This window comes from Pezoporus occidentalis, unplaced genomic scaffold (assembly GCF_034315485.1).
Source record: "Pezoporus occidentalis ecotype Australia unplaced genomic scaffold, CSIRO_AGI_Poc_V1 ctg127, whole genome shotgun sequence".
Taxonomy (NCBI): domain Eukaryota; kingdom Metazoa; phylum Chordata; class Aves; order Psittaciformes; family Psittacidae; genus Pezoporus; species Pezoporus occidentalis.
This window is the reverse complement of record NW_026913071.1, coordinates 2,222,459-2,241,860: the sequence shown is the minus strand read 5'-3', so window position 1 is coordinate 2,241,860 and position 19,402 is coordinate 2,222,459. Positions and strand designations below refer to the sequence as shown.

Genomic DNA, 19,402 nt, shown 5'->3' with positions numbered 1-19,402 from the left:
TTGAGGAGATGGAGTACGTCATATCCTGGGACTTGAGAGGGCTGGATTCAGGAGAGGCATTCACAGTGACCTTGGCGAAGTCTCTTAATTCTTCTGGGCCAATCTTAACCTTAGAGGTAATCTCCTCTTTTACATGAATTAGGCTGAATTTTTGCAAGCCTTATGGAGATATTTACTTGAGATGGTGCTGGAAAGATTACTGGAGTCCCACTGCACTGGGGGTTCACAAAGAAGTGCTATGATAGTTAAGAATAGCAATGTAGCTGTGGAAGGCTTCTCAAATGCATCCCTGAGTATTGTGCTGTCTTGAGACTTGGGCTTCTGTCTACTTCTGATCTCTCATTCTGCTGCTCATAGCCATTTGATTTTGTAAACATGTTCCTTGCACCTGTAACTATCACCCTGCAAACCGCGCTACAGGAATCATCTCTTTGTGTGCTCTCATTTCTAAACTGCTAAGATAACAAGACACACTTGTTTCAGGCTGCTTTGGGTAACTGGTTTTACCATGAGCGTGTTCCGTACATCATCACCACAACATCATAGGTTTCCAGCGTTCAGAATCCTGAGATGATTTGATGTACGTAAGCTCTCAATTTCTTTAGTCATATTGACGTTCTGGGCCCTGCTGCAATACTTGCTTGCACAGAGGATCTTACAGACCCTCATGATGTTGATTCTTACTTCTCACATTCATCATGCTCTGAGTATTGGCTTGCTCTTCAGATATGAGAGGATGAATGGTCACATTCATTTCAACGGCAGTTTATTTGTACAGGTATCGGGTTTGGATTGGGAATGTCCAGCTGAGATCAAAGAGATACTTGCATAGAAGCAGATGGTTTATATGCTGTTTCTTGCTGAAGAAGAGCAAAATGAATCTCTCGAGCCCCTGAAGTCTGAATCCATTGAAGTCTGACAGAGTCTTTCTGCTGACCTCTGTGGCCCCAGGATCACATCCTAAATGAGTTGCTTTGAGTCAACAGAAGCCTGAATTCAGCTTTGGTGGGCTGGAAAATGCAATCTACTGTATAGGCTGTGCTATTCATAAGTGCAGAGCCCTGTGTGTGTGTGTTAGCTGTGGATGCTTGGGAAAAGACTAAAGTCATTATCTGTAGTTGTGGGGGTGGAGGAGGGAATGGGAATTATACCCCCTTAATTGTACCCCCTTTCCTGCAAACCCCATATTGTGACATCCATGTGGGCTCTTGTTGGAGCTGACCTGCTTCAGATACTAATTACATTTATTTTTTTAATACATGGAAACTTTAAAGTCATAGAACCACAGCCTGGTTTGGGTTGGAAGGGACCTCAAAGCTCATCCAGTTCCAACCCCCTGCCATGGGCAGGGACACCTTCCACTAGAGCAGGTTGCTCCAAGCCCCATCCAGCCTGGCCTTGAACAGTGCCAGGGATGGGGCAGCCACAGCTTCTCTGTGCCAGCGCCTCAGCACCCTCACAGGGAAGAGCTTCTGCCTAAGAGCTCATCTCAGTCTCCCCTCTGGCAGGTTAAAGCCATTCCCCTTGTCCTGTCCCTACAGGCCCTTGTCCAAAGCTCCTCTCCAGGTTTCCTGCAGCCCCTTTAGGCACCGGAGCTGCTCTAAGGTCTCCCCTTCAGGAGCCTTCTCTTCTCCAGGCTGACCCAGCCCAGCTCTCTCAGCCTGGCTCCAGAGCAGAGCTGCTCCAGCCCTCGCAGCATCTCCATGACCTCCTCTGGACTCACTCCAACAGCTCCTCATCCCTCTTGTGTTGTTGCCCCACAGTTGGATCAGGGCTGCAGAAGGGGTTTCACAAGAGTGGAGTGTAGGGGGAGAATCCCCTCCCTTGACCTGCTGCTTACACTCTTTTTTGATGCAGCCCAGAACATGGTTGGTTTCTGGGCTGCAAGTGCACGCTGATGGCTCATGTCGGGTTTCTCATCAACCAACATCCCAACAGCTACATTCTTCTGATACCATCCCTGACACAAATGTCCTGTCCATCAGACCTGACCAGCAGGAACTGATCTCCATTTACATTGTCTGAAATAAGCCATTGAAGCAGATGAGTGAGTACAGCAGGGCTGTCATTTACCCCAGTGGAGCTTCCTTAAACTTAGAAGCAGCAGGGACCTTGAAGCTTGAGAGAAGCTGGCTATGAGTGGGTTTCACACCAAATGCTCCCAGTTCATTGTTTAATGATTATCAGTGCCATCTGATATTGTTGTCAACACGTAGTACCAATTTCCTTATAGCTAATGAAAAAAGCCATTGTTTCTTGAAGTGACTTTTGCTTTCTCTGAGCAAAACAGCAGCTAGCAAAAACATTCAGGTTAATGCAGCATGATACAGGCATTTTCCATTCTCTACTGGTTCTAAATCAGACCAGATGAGAATTAGTTTGGTGTAAGGGGTATAAAATGAAGTGCGAGGAACTACTACTTAGTAGGTTCCACTTGAGCCGTTATTGATCGATCTGGAGTCATTATTGTTCTACAGTCAAGCTAGTGAAATTAATACAATTTGAGAGCAGTAGCCTGGTTTTCAGCCAATGGCTAGCAGCATAAACCTTTACAGGGTCATTTTTGCCTTTTTTGTATCAATCTTCTAACATGTATTCACCCAAGGAAGGGTCATCTGGTGGCTAAAGACAGGGAAGTATGAAGGTGATGACTTTCTCCTGCTCTTAAACAAATGTTCTTTGTGACCTTGGAGGTGGTAGCACTTAAACCACACATGCTTCAGATGCTTTGCACTGTGGAACCAAACTGTTAACACAGTCCTAGTTCATTGATGTGAACGCATAGGTGTACCATGGGAACACATGGCATGGAAATGCTGTAAGTAAAGGGAGTGGAGCATTGTCCCAGTTCAGTTATCCATAAGTCACGTTCCTTGGTGACGTGCTGAGGAGGCACAGCTTGGTTTGCAGCCTGGCAATGGCCAACCCAAGCTTCATCCCATGGGCGAACCCATCTCTCTCGCAGCTCCTTAAGATCAGGGAGCGATGGAGTGGGGAAGCAGGGGTGCCTCCAAAGGGGAGGAACAGCCCTGGCTGGGTTTTCCGAGCTTTTCCCACACGCTGTCATTCGTGCACAGCACTTCCTCTTTCCACATAATACTCTGTTATTTCCTTCCTGCGACCCACTCCTGCCACTGCTGCTAATCAGCCCGTGATAAACTTCAGCGTGAACAAAAGCAAGCAATTAAACGCCTGTTGCTTCAGCGTGAGCATTGTCAGTGGGGTGATTTGTCGGTGGTGGTGTTGAGCAGCACCTCCTCAGGAGGAAAACAAACTTATTAGCCTGGCTTAGCCTCTGCCCATGCTGGGGAGTGGCTTGATGTGGGTATGTAGGGATGTCTTTGGTAGGGCTGATTTTCCTTAAGGTTGCTTGAGATGTCCTCAGTTCCACGTGGCACAATGATCTCTGCTGTCACTAGCCAAGCGAGACGGCTTGAGAAGTTACCGAATTATCACTTGCGTACGTGGAGTCTTTGAGGTGGGTTTTTTGTCCCTTTTTAGGAGGCACACATAAACATTTTCAAATCGTTACAGAAAGAGAAATAAGGAGGAGACTTGGAAAGAGGAAGGAAAAAGCAGTGGGTTTGGTAGGTCCCAATAAAAATAGGGTTTGAATGTTTGCTGAGACTCAAGATCTCACTAACTGCTTTTGTGTAATCTCAGCCCCAGTACTCAAAACCACTTCAGGCTTTCCCACCTTGAGCAAAAAGTCCTTTAAGAAGAAGAACAGGTAATTATACAGGATTTTACTGTTGTATGAACAGGCGAAGGGAAGTTGGAGGCTTTTGGGTTTTGGGGCCCACTTTCTTTTCAAAACTAAAAGAATGGTTCAAGCTGCATATGAAATAGGGATTATTCCTGCATGGAAAACACAGCATTAATGTATGTCCTCTTTGAATGCCACCCAACTGCTTTGCCAAGCGTTGTCTCTGTTGCTGTTGTAGCTCTCGAGCAGCTGCTCACAGAACTGGAAGATTTTCTGCTGATCCTGGACAAGGAGAGCTTGAGCAGCACTGCCGTCCTGAAGAAGAGCTTCCTCTCCGACCTCTTGCGGGTCTACACCAAGTCCACTGGTAAAGACAAGAAGCACGGGGCACTGGGCTCATGGGGATTGCTGAAGAGTCCTGAAGCAGTGTTTTCTTGGAGGCTGGTGGGAAAGAGGGACATGAAAATTAGAAGGAGAAAATAAAACAGAGGTTGTTTTTGCAGTGACCTCTAATTGTTTATGTAAAATTACTATAGTTATGCGTCCAGCTTTACAAGCAAAGGATTCCCAAGATTCCTGATCCTTTCTGTTTTCTTTATTAAAACTTAAGTTTATTTAATCCACTTTATAAGATACACAGGATGTACCATTTGGCCAAGTTTAATGTTTAAGTAGAAACTTTAACTGACGGAATTTCCTGACTATAAAGCACTTAATTTTTCTGCTTTTTATTATTGCTTGGGGTTTTTATCCTACATTGCCTCAACAACATGTTCTCCCTAAATGTATTCAGCAGAGACACTTTTCACATCTGTCTTTGTGGAGAAACTTAGCAACGTGGAAGCAGAGTGTGGGTAAAGAGCTCACTTTTCCCTCTGGTTGCAGGTGGCGATGAGGAATATATTTATATGAACAAAGTGACCATCCATAAACAGCAGGGTGACCAGGAGAAGCAAGATAAAGGTAGGGAGATGAAGATTAATGGTTGCATCATGACTAATGGTGGTGATGAAGGCACATGTGGTTAGAGTTTTGCTTTACCAGTGGGGCCCCCTCTGTCAGCTCTGAGGGCTGAGGCAGTTGATGGTGTGGAAGGACTGCCATTTTCATGACATTCCCTCAGAAATAGTGGCCCTTGCCAAAACTGTGAGGCTATTCCTGGAAGAAGCACTTTGGAAGGTGTTATTTTGGGATAAAAACATTGCCTTCTAAGGCTTAAAGCTTCAGTGCCTGAGGTATTTAAGGAAGCCCTCATCTTTCCTTTGGCCACAAAGCAAGTCGCTTCACCTCGCTGAGACCTTGAAAGCATGTGTCTTCTTTAGTGTATTGCTCTGTGTCATCCCAACCTTACCAGGCCAGTTCCCTCGTTATCTGCATGGGCAGAGCACCCTCATCTCCTGGGGATGCGAGAGCTCTGCAGTGTGCAAGCCAGGAGATTAAACCTAGGTAAAATACTGACTTCAGACTTCCCAGGTTTTGAATTTGTAACACAGCAAAGAACATAATAGTCTTAAAATGTTCCTGTTCCTTGAAGCTCATCGCAAAAGCTGGTTCTGATAGCAGCAGAGTGAGGTTATTAGTGACACGCATCTCCTTAATACACACCTAGTCTGAGGCTGACCCTACCCAAAGTTTCCAGTCCAAATGGATGAGACAAGAGGATGCATCAGTGCTGCTGGCATGCTGGTCCTGCAGGAGTTGGGATAGCTCCACTTATAGAGGTGTTTGGTTTGGTTTTATTGTCTTGTGGTAGGGTTTTGTTTGTTTTGTCTTGTCTTTTAAACTACCTGCAGCTGAATTTAGGTGAACTTCAATACCCCTGACAACAGGATGTCCTCCCAGATGACATGTGCAACCCCAATGTGGCCAATGATGGAGCCCTCTGGGTGATGCTGCAATGCTGTGTAACAGGATTGAACAGCCTCCCTGTAGCTCCAGCTGCTCAGCAGCAACAGAAACATCTCCTTATATAAGTTCTCCTTTGGGTGGATAAAATAAGGCTTGCACCGATTCACTGTGCTGGAACATGAAGGCAAATTTCAGACAACTTATTTTTAGAGTTGGTTCTCTTATTTCAGACTTTTCCCTATCAAGGCCATGAGCCTACCCACTCAGTCACTCCCTGTGAGACCTGGCACTTCACTGACCTCTCTATTCCAAGTAAAACTTCTGAGTTACTTGGAAATGCTGAAGTCAGTGAGACACATGTATGGATCATAGCCATAGCTGCAGCTGGGTGTGCAGCCCTGATCCCACCTCTGTAATGGGATGGAGAGATCAGTGCCTGTCTGGTCAGTGGTGAGACCTGCAGGTTTGGGTTTAGCAGATGGAGGGGCCTAGTACTTCACTGATGAGGGGAGTGTGATACGGATGTCCCAGTGATTATGTCACTCCCTTTAACCGATTTATCTACTGATGCTCTGTGCACTTTGTTTCACCAAAAGCCTTTGATGGGATGTGGTGATCACATTTGCAGCTGAGGCCAACAGGACCTCTTGTGCCTTGCGGAGTTTCTTCACCACCATAGCCATGCTCAAGTGTGCTGTAGCAGCATAGGGTGAAGCACTTTCCAAGTCATAATACTTGAGCTCTTAAAGTCCCCCCCTTTAAACCTTAAAACATGCTATTTCTGCAATACTTCACTGCTCACTGTATCTACATCCAATTTCATTGGTAAGGATTTAAGCTGAACAGTACCCTGCTTTTGAGAGACTTCTTTATGGCAGGAATCGAATTCACTGCAGCAAGTGATGCAGGCACCATCATTGCTTGATATCAGTTACTCGAGAAACACAGCAAATCTCTACCCTGCAAGTCAATGGGGCTCCTCAGTGAGCCAAATGGCATGTCCTGGAAGTCAGCACAGGGAGATCAAAAGCAGGAGTGATCCACAGCTCCTGGTGGTGTGATCCTTTTAGCCCAAGTACCAGGAGACTTTCACCTATACAAAGAACAGAGCCCACAGATAAGTCGCAGTTTGTACAGATACAAATTTTAGCAGACTTTTGGCTGTCTGTTTTTTCTTTTTCTTCCTTCTCTCTTCTAAATTCTCCAAATCCTGTGTTTTAGAGAGACATCTTTATCAGAAGACACCTGTGAAGTGTTAGTGCTTGTCTGAGAAAAAATACTCCTTTTCTCCCACCCCACTAAGGAAGCAGCCTGTTATTTGTGGTGCTGATGTGTGTAGCAGGAAAAGAAAGGGTTATACAACACGTGCTGTGTGGACTTTCCGTACAGAAAGCATGTGTTAGTTGCTTGTCCTCATATGATGGGCAGACCATTAGCTGCCCTCTGCAATCTCAGAACAGAAGAGCCCATAACATCTCCCATAGGTCTTGTCAGGACAGGATGAAGGCTAAAGGGGTGTTTCTACTTGCACAGAGCCTGGAAATCAAAACTCCATCATATCCCGCTCAGCTCCTCAGCTGGAGTACATGGGCACATGTCTGTGGAGGTGGGCAGGTTTTCAGCAGGGCAAGGACCAAAGCTGTGGTCTCCATCCTGTGCTCCAAGGTTCATGGGAGGAGGAGGAGCTGCTGGTACAGAAATCCAACAGCATTTTCCTGGCACTGTGGTTCTGTGGGATGATTGCTAGGTTTGCTGCAGAGTCCAGAACAAATGGCCACCACTTATGAAGGGTTTGGCAGTGGTTTTTGCTGCTGCAATGACTTCTCTTCTATGGAGCTGAGCATGAGAGGTTCTGCCTGGTACAGGAGGATGTGAGTTGACCTGTGTTTCTGCCTGCTGAAGAGGCCCCTCAAAAGTCTCTGTGTGGACAAGTGTGAGTGCAGAGATAATCCCCTCTTGGAGAGTAGCCCATTGGGGCTTCAGTAATAGCCTCAGCAGCTGCTGTTGAGGGAAGGTGCCTGCCTGGAGGGTTTCATCTCCTTGGTCCTTTATAGAAAAGGACAACTTCCAACAGCAACCTGTAGATATGATTCTGGTAGTATAATCAATGGGGTATTTTGGTAGGTGGATCTCCCCACAATCACTCAGTCATAGCCTTATCAGCTTACTCTGAACCTTACAAGACATCCAGCAGCCCTACTTGTGGGGTGCACACAGCTGCTTAGAGTTGGTGCCTATTGATCCGTGGATCTCCATGTCTTCCTGGGGTACTGAAGTTACCCAGTGCTGATGATCAGGAGCAGCCAAAGGAAACAGTTTGCCGCAAGAGATGTGTTTTGGGCTCTTGCGCCATCAGGCCAGGAGCTGGCTGCAGCCTGGCAGGGCAGAGCTGTCATTGTGGCTTCCGGGCCCCAGACGTGAACAAAGTAATGTGGCTTCCAGCTTCTATTTTTAAAGCCCAGAAAATATGCAACAAAGTTCCTGCCCATGTCTTCTGAGTGCAGTGCTAACCACTGCCAGGCACTGCTCAATGCCTTGGTGGTTTCTGTGTATGCAAGAATGCGGCTGGAGCATCAGCAGGTGACTAAGGGAGCTGGAGCATCAGCTTGCTGCTGATTAAGGCCCTAAATCCTAAAATAATTTACTGGACTTGCAATATCTGAATACCTCAGCTGTATTTCTCTCAAAATACTTGGTAAGAGATGCTCTGCAAAGGGGGACTTCCTCTCTGCACAGTATAATGCCTTCCAAGTCCTTCATTTTACAGCTGTTTGTGCCTTGCTCCCACTTGTTCCTGAGCATTGCTGCTTTGAGCTATCTTGCAGGTCATGGGATTTGGGCACTTGTCTGAGGCCACCCAGGAGTTGTGTGGTGGGGGAAGAGGGACTGAACACAAGTTTTCGGGGCCCTCAATATACCCTCCAGCTACTGAATCACTGCTGGTTCAGCTGTGTGGAAAATCTGACTTTTCAAAGGCAGACACGGGTCGCCTGGAGCTATTCTGCTGCCATATGCCCTTTCGCATGGTTGGCCTGGGTTCCTTCAAGAGCAGCTCTTCCTTCAGTAGCGATTAAATCACTGTTCTTGGCTGGCTTTGAGCCATTGTGCAGCTCAGCTAGGCAGCATCCTTTGAATGGGAGCAGGGTGATATTAGCTCCAGTTTTCTGGAAAGGCAGCAGAGGTGGGCACAGTTGCTGTTCTGTCTGCTTACAGCAGCAAGGATCAGAGCTAGTGAGGGCTAAAGTGATGTGGATTTCCAGTCACTGTGCACTGTCTGCCCTTTCTGCTTCTCAATACCCTTTAAAGTTTCAGCCAGGGGTGTGGGCTTCGCAGTTTTTGCTCCAGAAAGAAAATCATGCCCTAAAAACAGAGGCCAGCTCTTCTGCTGGGTTTCCTAGTGCCACATTCCTGGCTAAGGCCTGAAATGACACAGTGGCCCTGCAGCACTGTAATTGTCACTGCTTCTTACCCAAATAGCACCTCCCTGTTCCTGCACAGCCCCTAGCAGCAAGTGCTCTGCTGGGAAATGCCACATGTTGTCAGTATAATTGGGTTTCTGGCTTGCAGCTTTGGATCAGAGGAACTCCTTGACCAATGGAGACTTGGGACTGCATTCATCCCCTCCTCAGAAGAGCCTGCCGGACCTCCCCCCTCCAAAGGTAGGTTTGGAAAACCCTTTGCTTTTCACTGCCCAGCCCTCAGCCTGGGGATCTGAACCCACTGAGGCATCACTTATGTTATGTACTGTGCAGCGTGGCTAAATGGAGAGACCACTCCACACGTGTGTTAGTAACGGGAATGGTCATGGGGAGCTTTTATTTATAATAAAGTAAATTATAAAAAATACTTCCTATTTTTATTTATTTTTTATACTTTTTAAATAATAATTTTATTAGTATTTAAAAAAAATAACAACGAAATATTCAAATGCACTCCCCCCTGTATGGGTTTCCAGCTGTACGTTTTGTCTTCATGAACACTGCGGGTCAGGATGCGGTTGGCTCAGGCAGGGTGGCTGTGTTCCAGGGTGGCTGGGCATGCAGTAACCCCTGTGGTTCCCAAAGCGCATGCACAGATGGAGAAAGCAGCTGTGAGAGCCTTGGGCTTCCCATGCATGTGCGGGAGCACTGTGCAAAACGGGCTGTGTTCCCTGCCAGGGAAACCTGCACACATCCCATGGCAAAGGGAAGGAAGAGAATGGGGGTGTTCATAGGAACAAAGGTGATGATGCTTTGGAAATCTCCCCTGAGCTGTAAAGCAGCTGTGCCTGGGCTGGTGACATGAACTTACTCAAACCAGAAGTCCTCTAGCTGTGCGATGGTGGTGCAATCCCCAGGCAGCACCATGAGCCCTTAGCAGAGAAGATCAGGTTTGTGTCCAGATGAAGTGCCTTGTGTTTGTGCATTGGTGACCATGCCGAGTGTTCTGCTGGCCCACAGGTCTTCAAGGATGAGTCACTGGCACTGTAGGTGTTTCTGTAGGGCAGCTCTAAATCTGCCCAAGGTCCAGCTCCGCACCATCAGCTTCCAGTGGGATTTTGTCTCTGTGCCAGCATGGCTGTCCTAGAGAGACACGGGTCATCCTCGAGACCCCGGATGTTGCTGCTCAGTAGTTGATCTGACGTGGGAATCGCTGTAGCTGGGATTTCGGGATGTGAAAGGAATGAAGGGCAGGGAGTGTGCATGAGGAGGAGGGGAGGCATGGAGGATGACGGGGTGGTGCATCCATCAAGAGTAGAGGAGGATCTGTTGCTTTCCCAGGAAGCAGGATGCAGGGTGAGGCCCCAGACCTTCTGCTCAGGGGGCTGTGTGGCTCAGCTGGAGTTGTTAGATGGGAAAAAAAGGATGGGATGCAGCCGATGAACCCTTGGACACAGTGCGGCTGCCTGCTGGGAGCTGCTCCAGTCCAGGGAGGCTCTGCCCACACAGGCAGCTGGGATACAGCCCCAGAGCTGGAGTTGCCTGGGAGCAGCGACCGGAGCAGGAATCACTGCTTGGCTTTGGGCATCTCAAAGGCAGAGGGGAAGGTGGTTGTGTCAGGGAGATGTACAGGAGGGTGGCAGAAGCAGCAGATGGGTGTCCCCAAGACATCTCTGCTGGTGCTTGGTGAAGCCCAGCCTTTTGATAGGGAAATCAGGAAGTGAAGTGAGGGAATAGGAAAAAGCAATCTTGAATTTTAGCTAAGGGACCTAAGCCATCCATCTTCTCCCACTTGCTTTTGCCACTGGAGCCGACTTCCTTTGAATAAAGCAATCAAGTACCTCCTCACTGTGAGCATCTAAGTGTCAGTGAGCTGTTAGCAGGAAAGGTATCTGAACATACTTCAAGGAGCGAGGCTGGAGAGAACTTGATGGAGAGGGAGCACAATTCCTTACACAGCAATGGGCAGGTTAGGAGAGAACCTCAGAATATACCTGTTCTAGCTGTTGGAGTTTTCTGTGGTTTAGTGATGTTCAGGCAGTGGTGTTAGCAACCCTATGGTGCTGTTCTACACCTGCCTTTTGAGGCTCAGGAGAAATGTGGTGATAAACCTCTGCACAGCAGATTGTGCCTGACATTCACTGACACCAACAGTCAATGGGCAACCCATGAGGGGTGGCCCACCTGGATCCCACTAATTCCTTTGGATTTGTCCCAAAGCAGCCTTTAAACAATGGGTCCTGCAGGCTGTGGCTGAGACACTGGTGACCTTTCCTCTGGTGCTACCCCTGGCAGCCCTGCCTCTTTCCACAGCCATCCACTGAAAAAGTCACACACTGCGGATGCAGATGCCCAAGAGGGTTTTATTTGCATGCTCTGTTGTGCTGTAATGGAACAGGCAAATGTTCTGCAAGCCCAGCCTTGGGTTAAATAACACAGTGAATACTTCTGGACTTAAGATAGAGACAAAACAATTCCACGCCTTTAGGGAAAGAGAGGATTAAAAAATAGCTCCTGGGGCAGCTGAGGTGCAGTCCCACCTAGTCCCTGTTGGCTTCCATTGTCTGTAGGAAACAAAATGGAGCAGCTCCTTCCCCTTCCATCCTTCCCTGACATTTGTGGGATGATGTCAAATAAACCCACAGCGTTTCTTTGTGTAGGCAATTTGTTTATGGCTGTAACACAATGTGAGCTGGTTACATGCAGAAGGCCACCACAGATGGCTATTGCAAACACATTCCCTGGCCAGGGAAGGGATTAAGTAGAGCGTTGGAGTGGCTGGGTTTGTTTTTCTTTAATTTAACACATTAGAACAAGTTCCTAAACCTTGAAGTGTTTGGAGGCGAGTGTTTTCCGGCGGTGTGTCCTGTATGGCTCTGGAAAGCAAGCTCAGAGGCTGCTCACACATCTGGCAGGCCCACGTAGGAAGGAATTCCCATCCAAGGCACTTGAGAAGTCTGTGAGGTTGGCAGAGGCACGGGCAGCTCGCCCATGTGGGAGCAGAAATGTGTGATTTTTGGTACCTAGCTCCCACTGGCTCAGCAGCATCCCGCTCCATGGGCAATTGCTGGCCACAAAATCTTTCCCTTCAAAGCTTTCTTTCTGCTTCTGGGTAGTAGTGCCTGTTGGTGGAAATAGCCAGGGCAGGGTGGGCAGCTTTGAACTGCATCTGATGATGACCTGCAAAGGGACTGACCTTGCCTTAAATTGCTCTGCAGTGCTGGTGCCCAGCTGGACCCTCTTTTGCAGGCCACCAAGGGCAATCATGAAGGCATGAAGGACCATGTGTGATCCATAACCTTCAACATTGCTGTCTGCAGAGAGACCTGCTCTTCTGCCTTGTCCTCCTGGGAGGATTGAGTAGGGCTTTAGCCCTACATGCACTGAAGTCCTGTCCAGGATTTGCACAGAAGCCAGTAGAAGCATTGTGAGCCAGAGGAGCGTACCAGTGTCAGATGACTGGGCTGGTTTGACCTGGGCAAGGAGAGGGGACACCTCACTGTGAACAGAGGGACACTACTGTTGGGTCATGATGGGAGATGGGATGCCACGTATTTTGAGAACAGCTTAAGCTGTGTGCTCATCTTCCAGCTCTGCTGTCTCATGTTCAGCAGCAATGCGAATTACTTGAAAAGTAAAAAGCTTGTTTCTTAGCTCCCCCTCCTTTCTTCTGCTTTCTCATGTGTTGGTATTTCTAAAGGATCAAGGCCCTGTTCTTCCTGCCAGCCCTTGCTTGTGTTTAGGGAGGGGTTTGGCAGGCGCCACAGGGATTTTCCAGCACTTGGACTCTTTTCAAAGGCCTATTTTCCATCAGTGTTGTTTATCCATTTCCTTCATTTTTTGCTCAAAGCACAATTAAAGATTCCTGATAGAGCTCCTGAAGCAGAGGGGTTTAGCTGTTGGTTTGTTATCAGTCAGAGACTTGAGACATGACCAGCGACTGCTCAGGCTACACTTTTCCATGTGAAGCTGGGATAGCACCAAGTGCCCACCCTTCTAGTTCCCTGTTCAGACAATCCATAGCAGAGAGGATCATCCCCAGTTACAACAAGCAGCTTAGAGGGGGTTGGTGCAGCAGGCACAAGTCCCAGTTCACGGTAAGGCAAATGGGTTGCCCCATTGTTCTCAAGGATGTTTTTACCTTAAATCGTGCTGCTTTTATTTATGTCTTCTGCAGATTCCTGAAACAAAACAACCTCCGGTGCCCAAGATTGAATCCCCAGAGGGATACTACGAGGAGGCTGAGCCATACGATGTCTCTGTAAATGGTATATCACAGCTGACTCTCTGGGGGGTTCATGCGGGACATGGAGGAGTTGAGGTTTGAGAATGAGTAAATGAAAGCACAGACATTTCTTACAGCTTGTATGGAAAGTCTGTTTTCTGATACTGGTCACACTTGATATTACAGATCTAATGCTAGTTGGAAAGAAAAGGCTACTGGATTACTGTAGAAATAAGTAGTATATCCGGGTTAATAGCACATTGCTGTGAAACATAAACCATTGTGGGTTCTCTTTGTCTTGATGGTTTTCTGGCAGACAGACTGCAGCCAAACCCAGGTTTCTGTTCAGGAGTGAGCGGTGAAGCTGTGGTGGCTTGCATTTGTATCCTGGTGCTCTAATTGTCCCTTTGGGGCTCCAAATCCATGCCTCTGTTGGTCTGTTAAATGTCTTTATAATTGGTATTTGTTCAGCTCTGTTCTTGTGGCAGTTTGACGACCTGTAAACCTGATTAGAAAGGTACTCTTCACATGAGGGGAGAGTGTGCAGGCTCCCCATGCACACACTTGATTGTGGCTGGGTCGGCACCTCATGGCAATGTCCTCAGCAGTGCCACAATCCCTATAGGATCCCTATGGGATCGCAAGCCCTTTGGAAGCAGACTGCTGTGCACAGGCCGAGTTCCCAGATTCTCATGTTTTTAAGCTGTATTCCTTCATCCATCTTTTGGCAAACACCCTTAGTGAGAGATTACCTTCCTTTGATCTGATAGCTGATCTTGTCATCACTTTCTAATCCATTTAAAACCAAGTGAGACAGATTGTATTGCTCTGCTGCAGAAGCAGACCTCTGCCCATCAGCCTTGACTGCAGTAAGTGGGGTGTAACGTTTTTCTTCACACAGGGTGCCCAGAGAAGCTGTGGCTGCCCCATCCCTGGCAGTGTTCAAGGCCAGGTTGGACACAGGGGCTTGAAGCAAGCTGCTCTAGTGGAAGGTGTCCCTGCCCATGGCCGGGGTTGGAACTGGATGAGCTCTAAAGTCCATTCCCAACCTAAACCATTCCATGACATGAGTGGCATGGGGCAGGCTGAGCAAGGAGAGTCAAGGCAAGCAAAGAAGTGAGCATTAAGTGTAAAAGCTTTGGATTTAAACCCTTGGCTGTTGAATCTGAGCTGCTTATGAGTCCTCGCCAGCCCCAGTGTGCACCACAGAGCTTTGAAGCTCCCCGGGAGGGAACCACGCAGGAGGATGAAGCCCTGCAGCACAGGTTGCTGCAGCCTTGTACTCACAGGGAGTTTCCAGTTGCCTGCACTGTAAGATAAATGGACTTGTTTTTCCCTGCTACACGTTGGGAAAGTGGATAATGTGCTAGGAGCCATGGCATGTAAAGACATAGACTGGATTAGCTGGAGTACAGCCATGGATCCATGCAGAGAAACCCAGGTTATGTTATCCAGGCAGCCCCATAAACTCAGTGGCATTCAGAGCCTTGGCTGGAAGGAGTGATAAGCACACACCCAGCTTAAACCTCTGCTTTGCCTTGGTAACCTGCTGCTCTAAGATGCAAATCCACCCACCAGCCACTGAAATCCAGGCCAGTCAGATGCCTAAGGAGATGAGAGCCCTGCAAAAAGAGAAGAAAACCATATCATAGGAGCACTGTCAAAATGAGATCGTTCTGGGTGCCAAAGAGCAGTCTGTGGCTGCTATAAATAGCTGTTTTACCAAGCAGTATCACAGCTGTAAGAAGAGATAGGAGCCCACAAAGGGAGCAGAGATGGGACATGCAAACCCAGGCAGTCCCTCGCCACCGAGGCTTGTGGTGCCTTTGCCTCTTGTGACTACTCAACTGCTGGGTTCCCTCTGCAAGCCCCAGTCCCTTCTACACAAGACACCTGGTGTGCTATAATGCTGATGGTTTTTAAGTTGGTTTGAGTGAGAAGGAAGGCAACAACATGTCACTGAGAATTTCTCTGCTGTTTGGCAAGCTCCTGTTCGAGAGGGTGCCTTGGGTTGAGTGAGAAAGAGGAGCAGGGAAATATGTGAAGCAGCAGTTATGTGGCAGGAGGAGGATGCAGGGGCTCAAGAGAGGGTAAAGGCATGCTGTGCAGAAGGGAGGTCAGGCAGTGGTGCTGGGAGTCTGTTAGTATATTGGTTTGCCTTGAGATCAGGCTTCAAACCCTATGGCACACTGACAAACCTGCAGGTCTTGGTCCTGCTGGTCCTGCTTGTTGGTTCAACAAGTACAAATCTGGGCTCCCCATCTCTTTTCCCCACCTTCCTTTATAGGATCATAGAATGGTTTGGGTTGGAAGGGACTTCAGAGATCATCCAGTTCCAACCCCTGCCATGGGCAGGGACACCTTCCACTAGAGCAGGTTGCTCCAAGCCCCATCCAACTTGGCCTTGAAAACTGCCAGGGATGGGGCAGCCACAGCTTCTCTGGGCATCTGTTCTGTTATCTCACCAGATGGCAAATAGTACCCTCTGTCTGTCCTATGTGGAGCGATGCTCATTGCCAGCAATTGCCTTGAGACCTTAGTGTAACTGCTGTTGTTAAAGAGCATTCTGGACATACATGGGTTTACCGTGACTAAAGATGCTACAACCTCACCTGTCTGTGCTCACCCCCTGTCCCCACAAGCTGGGTAGAGAAAGGGCTGGAGCTCCAGGGAGCAGCTGGTCATGTTTCTGACAGAATTACACATGAGCCTTGGAAGACACCCATGCGTCTCCAAACAAATGGGCGTAGTGAAACCAAACAAAAATAGGAACACCACTAAAATTAGTGGGTGTACTGCCAAGAAAGGACATCAAAGCAAGCCTCCAGATGGGCTGAGGAGATAGAGGATCTGTGCAGCATCAGAGGTGGGACTGCAAGGAACTGTAGCAAACCATGGGTGAACTAATTAAAACGAAGCAGGAGGATGAGTCCGCTGGGTCTCGGGGTCCCTTTTTCATCAGCAGGATTCCCTCCCCTCTGCTGGGGGCACCTCTGCCTTTCATTTTACAGCAAGTGCTGCTGCTCCTTCCCTTTCCTCCTGGGCTGAGATGTGTTAAACTGTTATCGTCCTCGTCTGCCTTTGCGTAATTGGAGGGTGTGATAAGAAAGGGAATGAAAAAGCAAGGGGCAGTGTGACTGCCAGCTGAGCAATCGTTGTTCCAGCTGAAGCATCTCATCTGCCCTGGCTGATTTGAATTGCAATGGTTCTGTTTGAAAGGGAATTGCCTTGTTTGAGGGGATGGGTTGAAAACATCTGTCTGAAGTCTCACTGTGTAGTGTGCTCCCCTGTTCACATCAGGGATGGGGCAGCTTCTCCGGCTGAGGGGAAATCACGGGGCTGAGCTGGACTGACCTTGTTCTTTCTTTGTCTTTCTCCCTTTGTCTCCCTTTCTCTTTCCCTTTGACTGTGCAGGTCTTTTTGGTAGGCTTGCTGCGGCTGGACCCAGGCCAGGGTTGCAGGTTACTGAGGGCGTTATTTATGCCACAATAACGATGGGTATGGCATGCTTTCCCAACCTGAAGTGCCTTTCAAAGAACCAAACAAACAAACCAAACCTCAAAAGCCCCTCAGTTTTCACAAAGATGATCAGGTGCCTCCCCCTGGCTTTGCCCATTACCCATGACCATGGGTAACCACCTCTCCCTGCCCATGCTGGCAATACACAAGGTGGCATTTCTTTGTATTTCCCCATGCTTCAAATGACAGTGAAGAGAACATCCCTAGCCTTTATTCCCCTGGTTCTGGTCACTGATGTGGAGCCGACAGGTGAGAGCACTGGCTGTATTGATAAGCAGCGTTCAGTGAATGTTGAAGATGCTCTGCTTGGACAGAGGCAGCTCTGGTGTACAAGATGGTTGGAGCTTCCGGCATCATGGTCATAGGAAGACAAATAAGAAAGCAGAGGTGGATTAAAGATAACCAAGAATATGGCTGCCACTGATGTCATGGCAATGAGAGGGTAAAACTGGTCTTAGTTGAACTGCCAGTAGGTGAACATGGAGAGCTTGTACTGAAGCACATACTGCCTGAGCTGTATGACTTGGGATCAAGTGAAGCTCAGTAGGGACAACAGTGTTGTCTCAAGTTACCCAAGCAAGGTTTGTCCCTGTTTGCCAACTAGACTGTCTGGAAAACACCTTTCTGTCGTGAGGCCATAGTGGTGTCACCAGGAAAGCAATGGCTGTAGCTCTCCAAGTAAAGAAGAGCTCATCTTGTGAGGCACTTGTGGTTGTGGTTGGTGCAGAAAACAGCAGCCAGGGATCCTGCTGAAAGCATAGAAGAAAAGTATTGTTGTCCTAGGAGAAAGGTGGCAGCAGAGACACCCAGGGGGCATATTGCTAACTGCCCCATGTTGATAAGGAGGGAGGTTTAGACAATGAGGTTCCCTTAGGCATCCTTGCTGATGCATAAGGAAGGTCCCTAGCAGTGCAGAGGTTTGGCTTCTTAGTATATTTAGGGATGAGAAACCTCAACACTTTTACTCCATCTGAATTTCTGTGCAGGGTGCTTGTGGACAAGGTCTGCATAGTGATAGTGCACTGGGGTAATGTTTTCCCATGAAGGATGGACAGTCCAATACACTGAGGGTGTGGAGATGGTGAGCCAGTAGTGTGTTATCAGTACCACTCAGAGACTTTGAAAGGGGCTATTTTCTTTTTATTAAGCTTGTTTAATTGGTGCAGCTTTGATCACTTGAGGGATGTTATAGAGTGAGATTTCACTAGAGGTAAGGCTGTAGCTTTGTTACTGCATCTCAGTTCCCTTTATCTTAAGAGGAAATAAACCTAACTTGAGAAATGTTCTTCAGTGAAGCTCCAAATGCTTTTTTTTTTTTCTCTTTTCTGGCTGCTTTTCCTCTTTTTAATTTGCACCAATCTGATAATGTGACTTTTATCTATATAGTAAGATTTAATGAGAGTCAAACCTAGATAAATTCTGGTGAGAGAAACTTAACAATATTCCTCCATGCTGTTTGGTAAGACAGGAATGCAAAACAAGATGCTGCCCAGTTCTTACCATCTTGCTATGCGAGCTTATTTTGTGAATAAGAGGCATACTGTAAACCCCAGCAGGGCATTGCAAATTCCCCTGTGGTCAGTGGAAACACTTTCATTGTTTCTGATGGGTCTGGTGCCAATAACCAGCTATTCCTATCAGCTGAAAACTCCAACACCCTACAGTGTATTAGAGCTGGGTACTGAAAATCCCAACACATCTTAATAACGTAGCAATCCATTTAGGAATGAATATAAAAGATGTGATTAGTCTTATTTGCTGCTGCAGCAGTGTATTCCTTCAAAGCCCCTTGCTGCCCTTTAGATGTTGAGTAGAGAGAGACCTGTTAGCCCAGAGAGGGAAGTGGAATGACAGATCAAATGCAATAGATCATTGCTTGCTGCATGGCCTTGCAAATATCATTTTTACTTCTGACATTCAGAGGACAAGGGCTGATTGTAGCCTGCTGTTGCCTTAAAAACTGTGAGTGTTTGGCTAGAAGTGGGAAGTAGGAAAAGCATCTTTGGTGGTGGTGGGGGGAGCAGCAAACATCAGAAATGTCTAAGGGAATGTTCTTGAATTTGTGGGCAACTGAGAAGTGTCTTTTGAGTGTTTGCTATGAGGCACAAAGCATTGCAATGGAATCAGTATTGGGCTAGAAAGAAAAAGGGATCCATGATGGTTATTATCCTATCCATTATTCTCCTGTAGGAGAGCCTCAAAAGACACATCCCTGCGCTGGAAGCTTTTGCATGTGTGAGCATGGCTGAGGCAAGCAGTAAGTTCAGAGTTGTCCTAGGAATGTATTTAATGATAGAGCTTTGCTTTTGTTATAGAAGATGGTGAAGCCGTTAGTAGCTCCTATGAATCTTACGATGAAGAAGAGAGTAGTAAAGGCAAGTCTGCAACCCACCAATGGCCATCCACGGAGGCCACCATTGAGCTGATGAAGGATGCCCGCATCTGTGCATTCCTGTGGAGGAAGAAGTGGCTAGGACAGTGGGCAAAACAGCTGTGTGTTATCAAGGACACCAGGCTGCTGGTGAGTAGATCCTCTATTCTATGCCTATAACATCCTATTTTCATGAGCTGGGGAGGGAAATGGCACCTCAGGTCATGCTAACTAGCTGGCAGAACAAAAGTACTTCTAGAAGCAGTGCTTCAAAAATCATGTCCCAGAGATTTGGGCCTACCATTTCATTTTCA

General features: G+C 47.6%; 1 protein-coding gene across 7 annotated transcripts in view; it reads left to right on the top strand.

The window, feature by feature from the left end:
• Positions 1-19,402, top strand: part of AFAP1L2 (actin filament associated protein 1 like 2) — a 68,956-nt gene that overhangs the window by 38,702 nt on the left and 10,852 nt on the right. For 2 of the 7 annotated variants that reach the window (XM_062607926.1, XM_062607923.1), the window contains exons 2-7: positions 3,945-4,076; positions 4,589-4,669; positions 9,122-9,213; positions 13,151-13,241; positions 16,613-16,696; positions 19,033-19,238. In XM_062607926.1, the coding sequence (XP_062463910.1) occupies positions 3,945-4,076; positions 4,589-4,669; positions 9,122-9,213; positions 13,151-13,241; positions 16,613-16,696; positions 19,033-19,238 (686 nt within the window). The remainder of the gene's footprint in view (positions 1-3,944; positions 4,077-4,588; positions 4,670-9,121; positions 9,214-13,150; positions 13,242-16,612; positions 16,697-19,032; positions 19,239-19,402) is intronic. The other 5 variants (XM_062607925.1, XM_062607924.1, XM_062607928.1 and 2 more) reach the window with 5 other exon arrangements.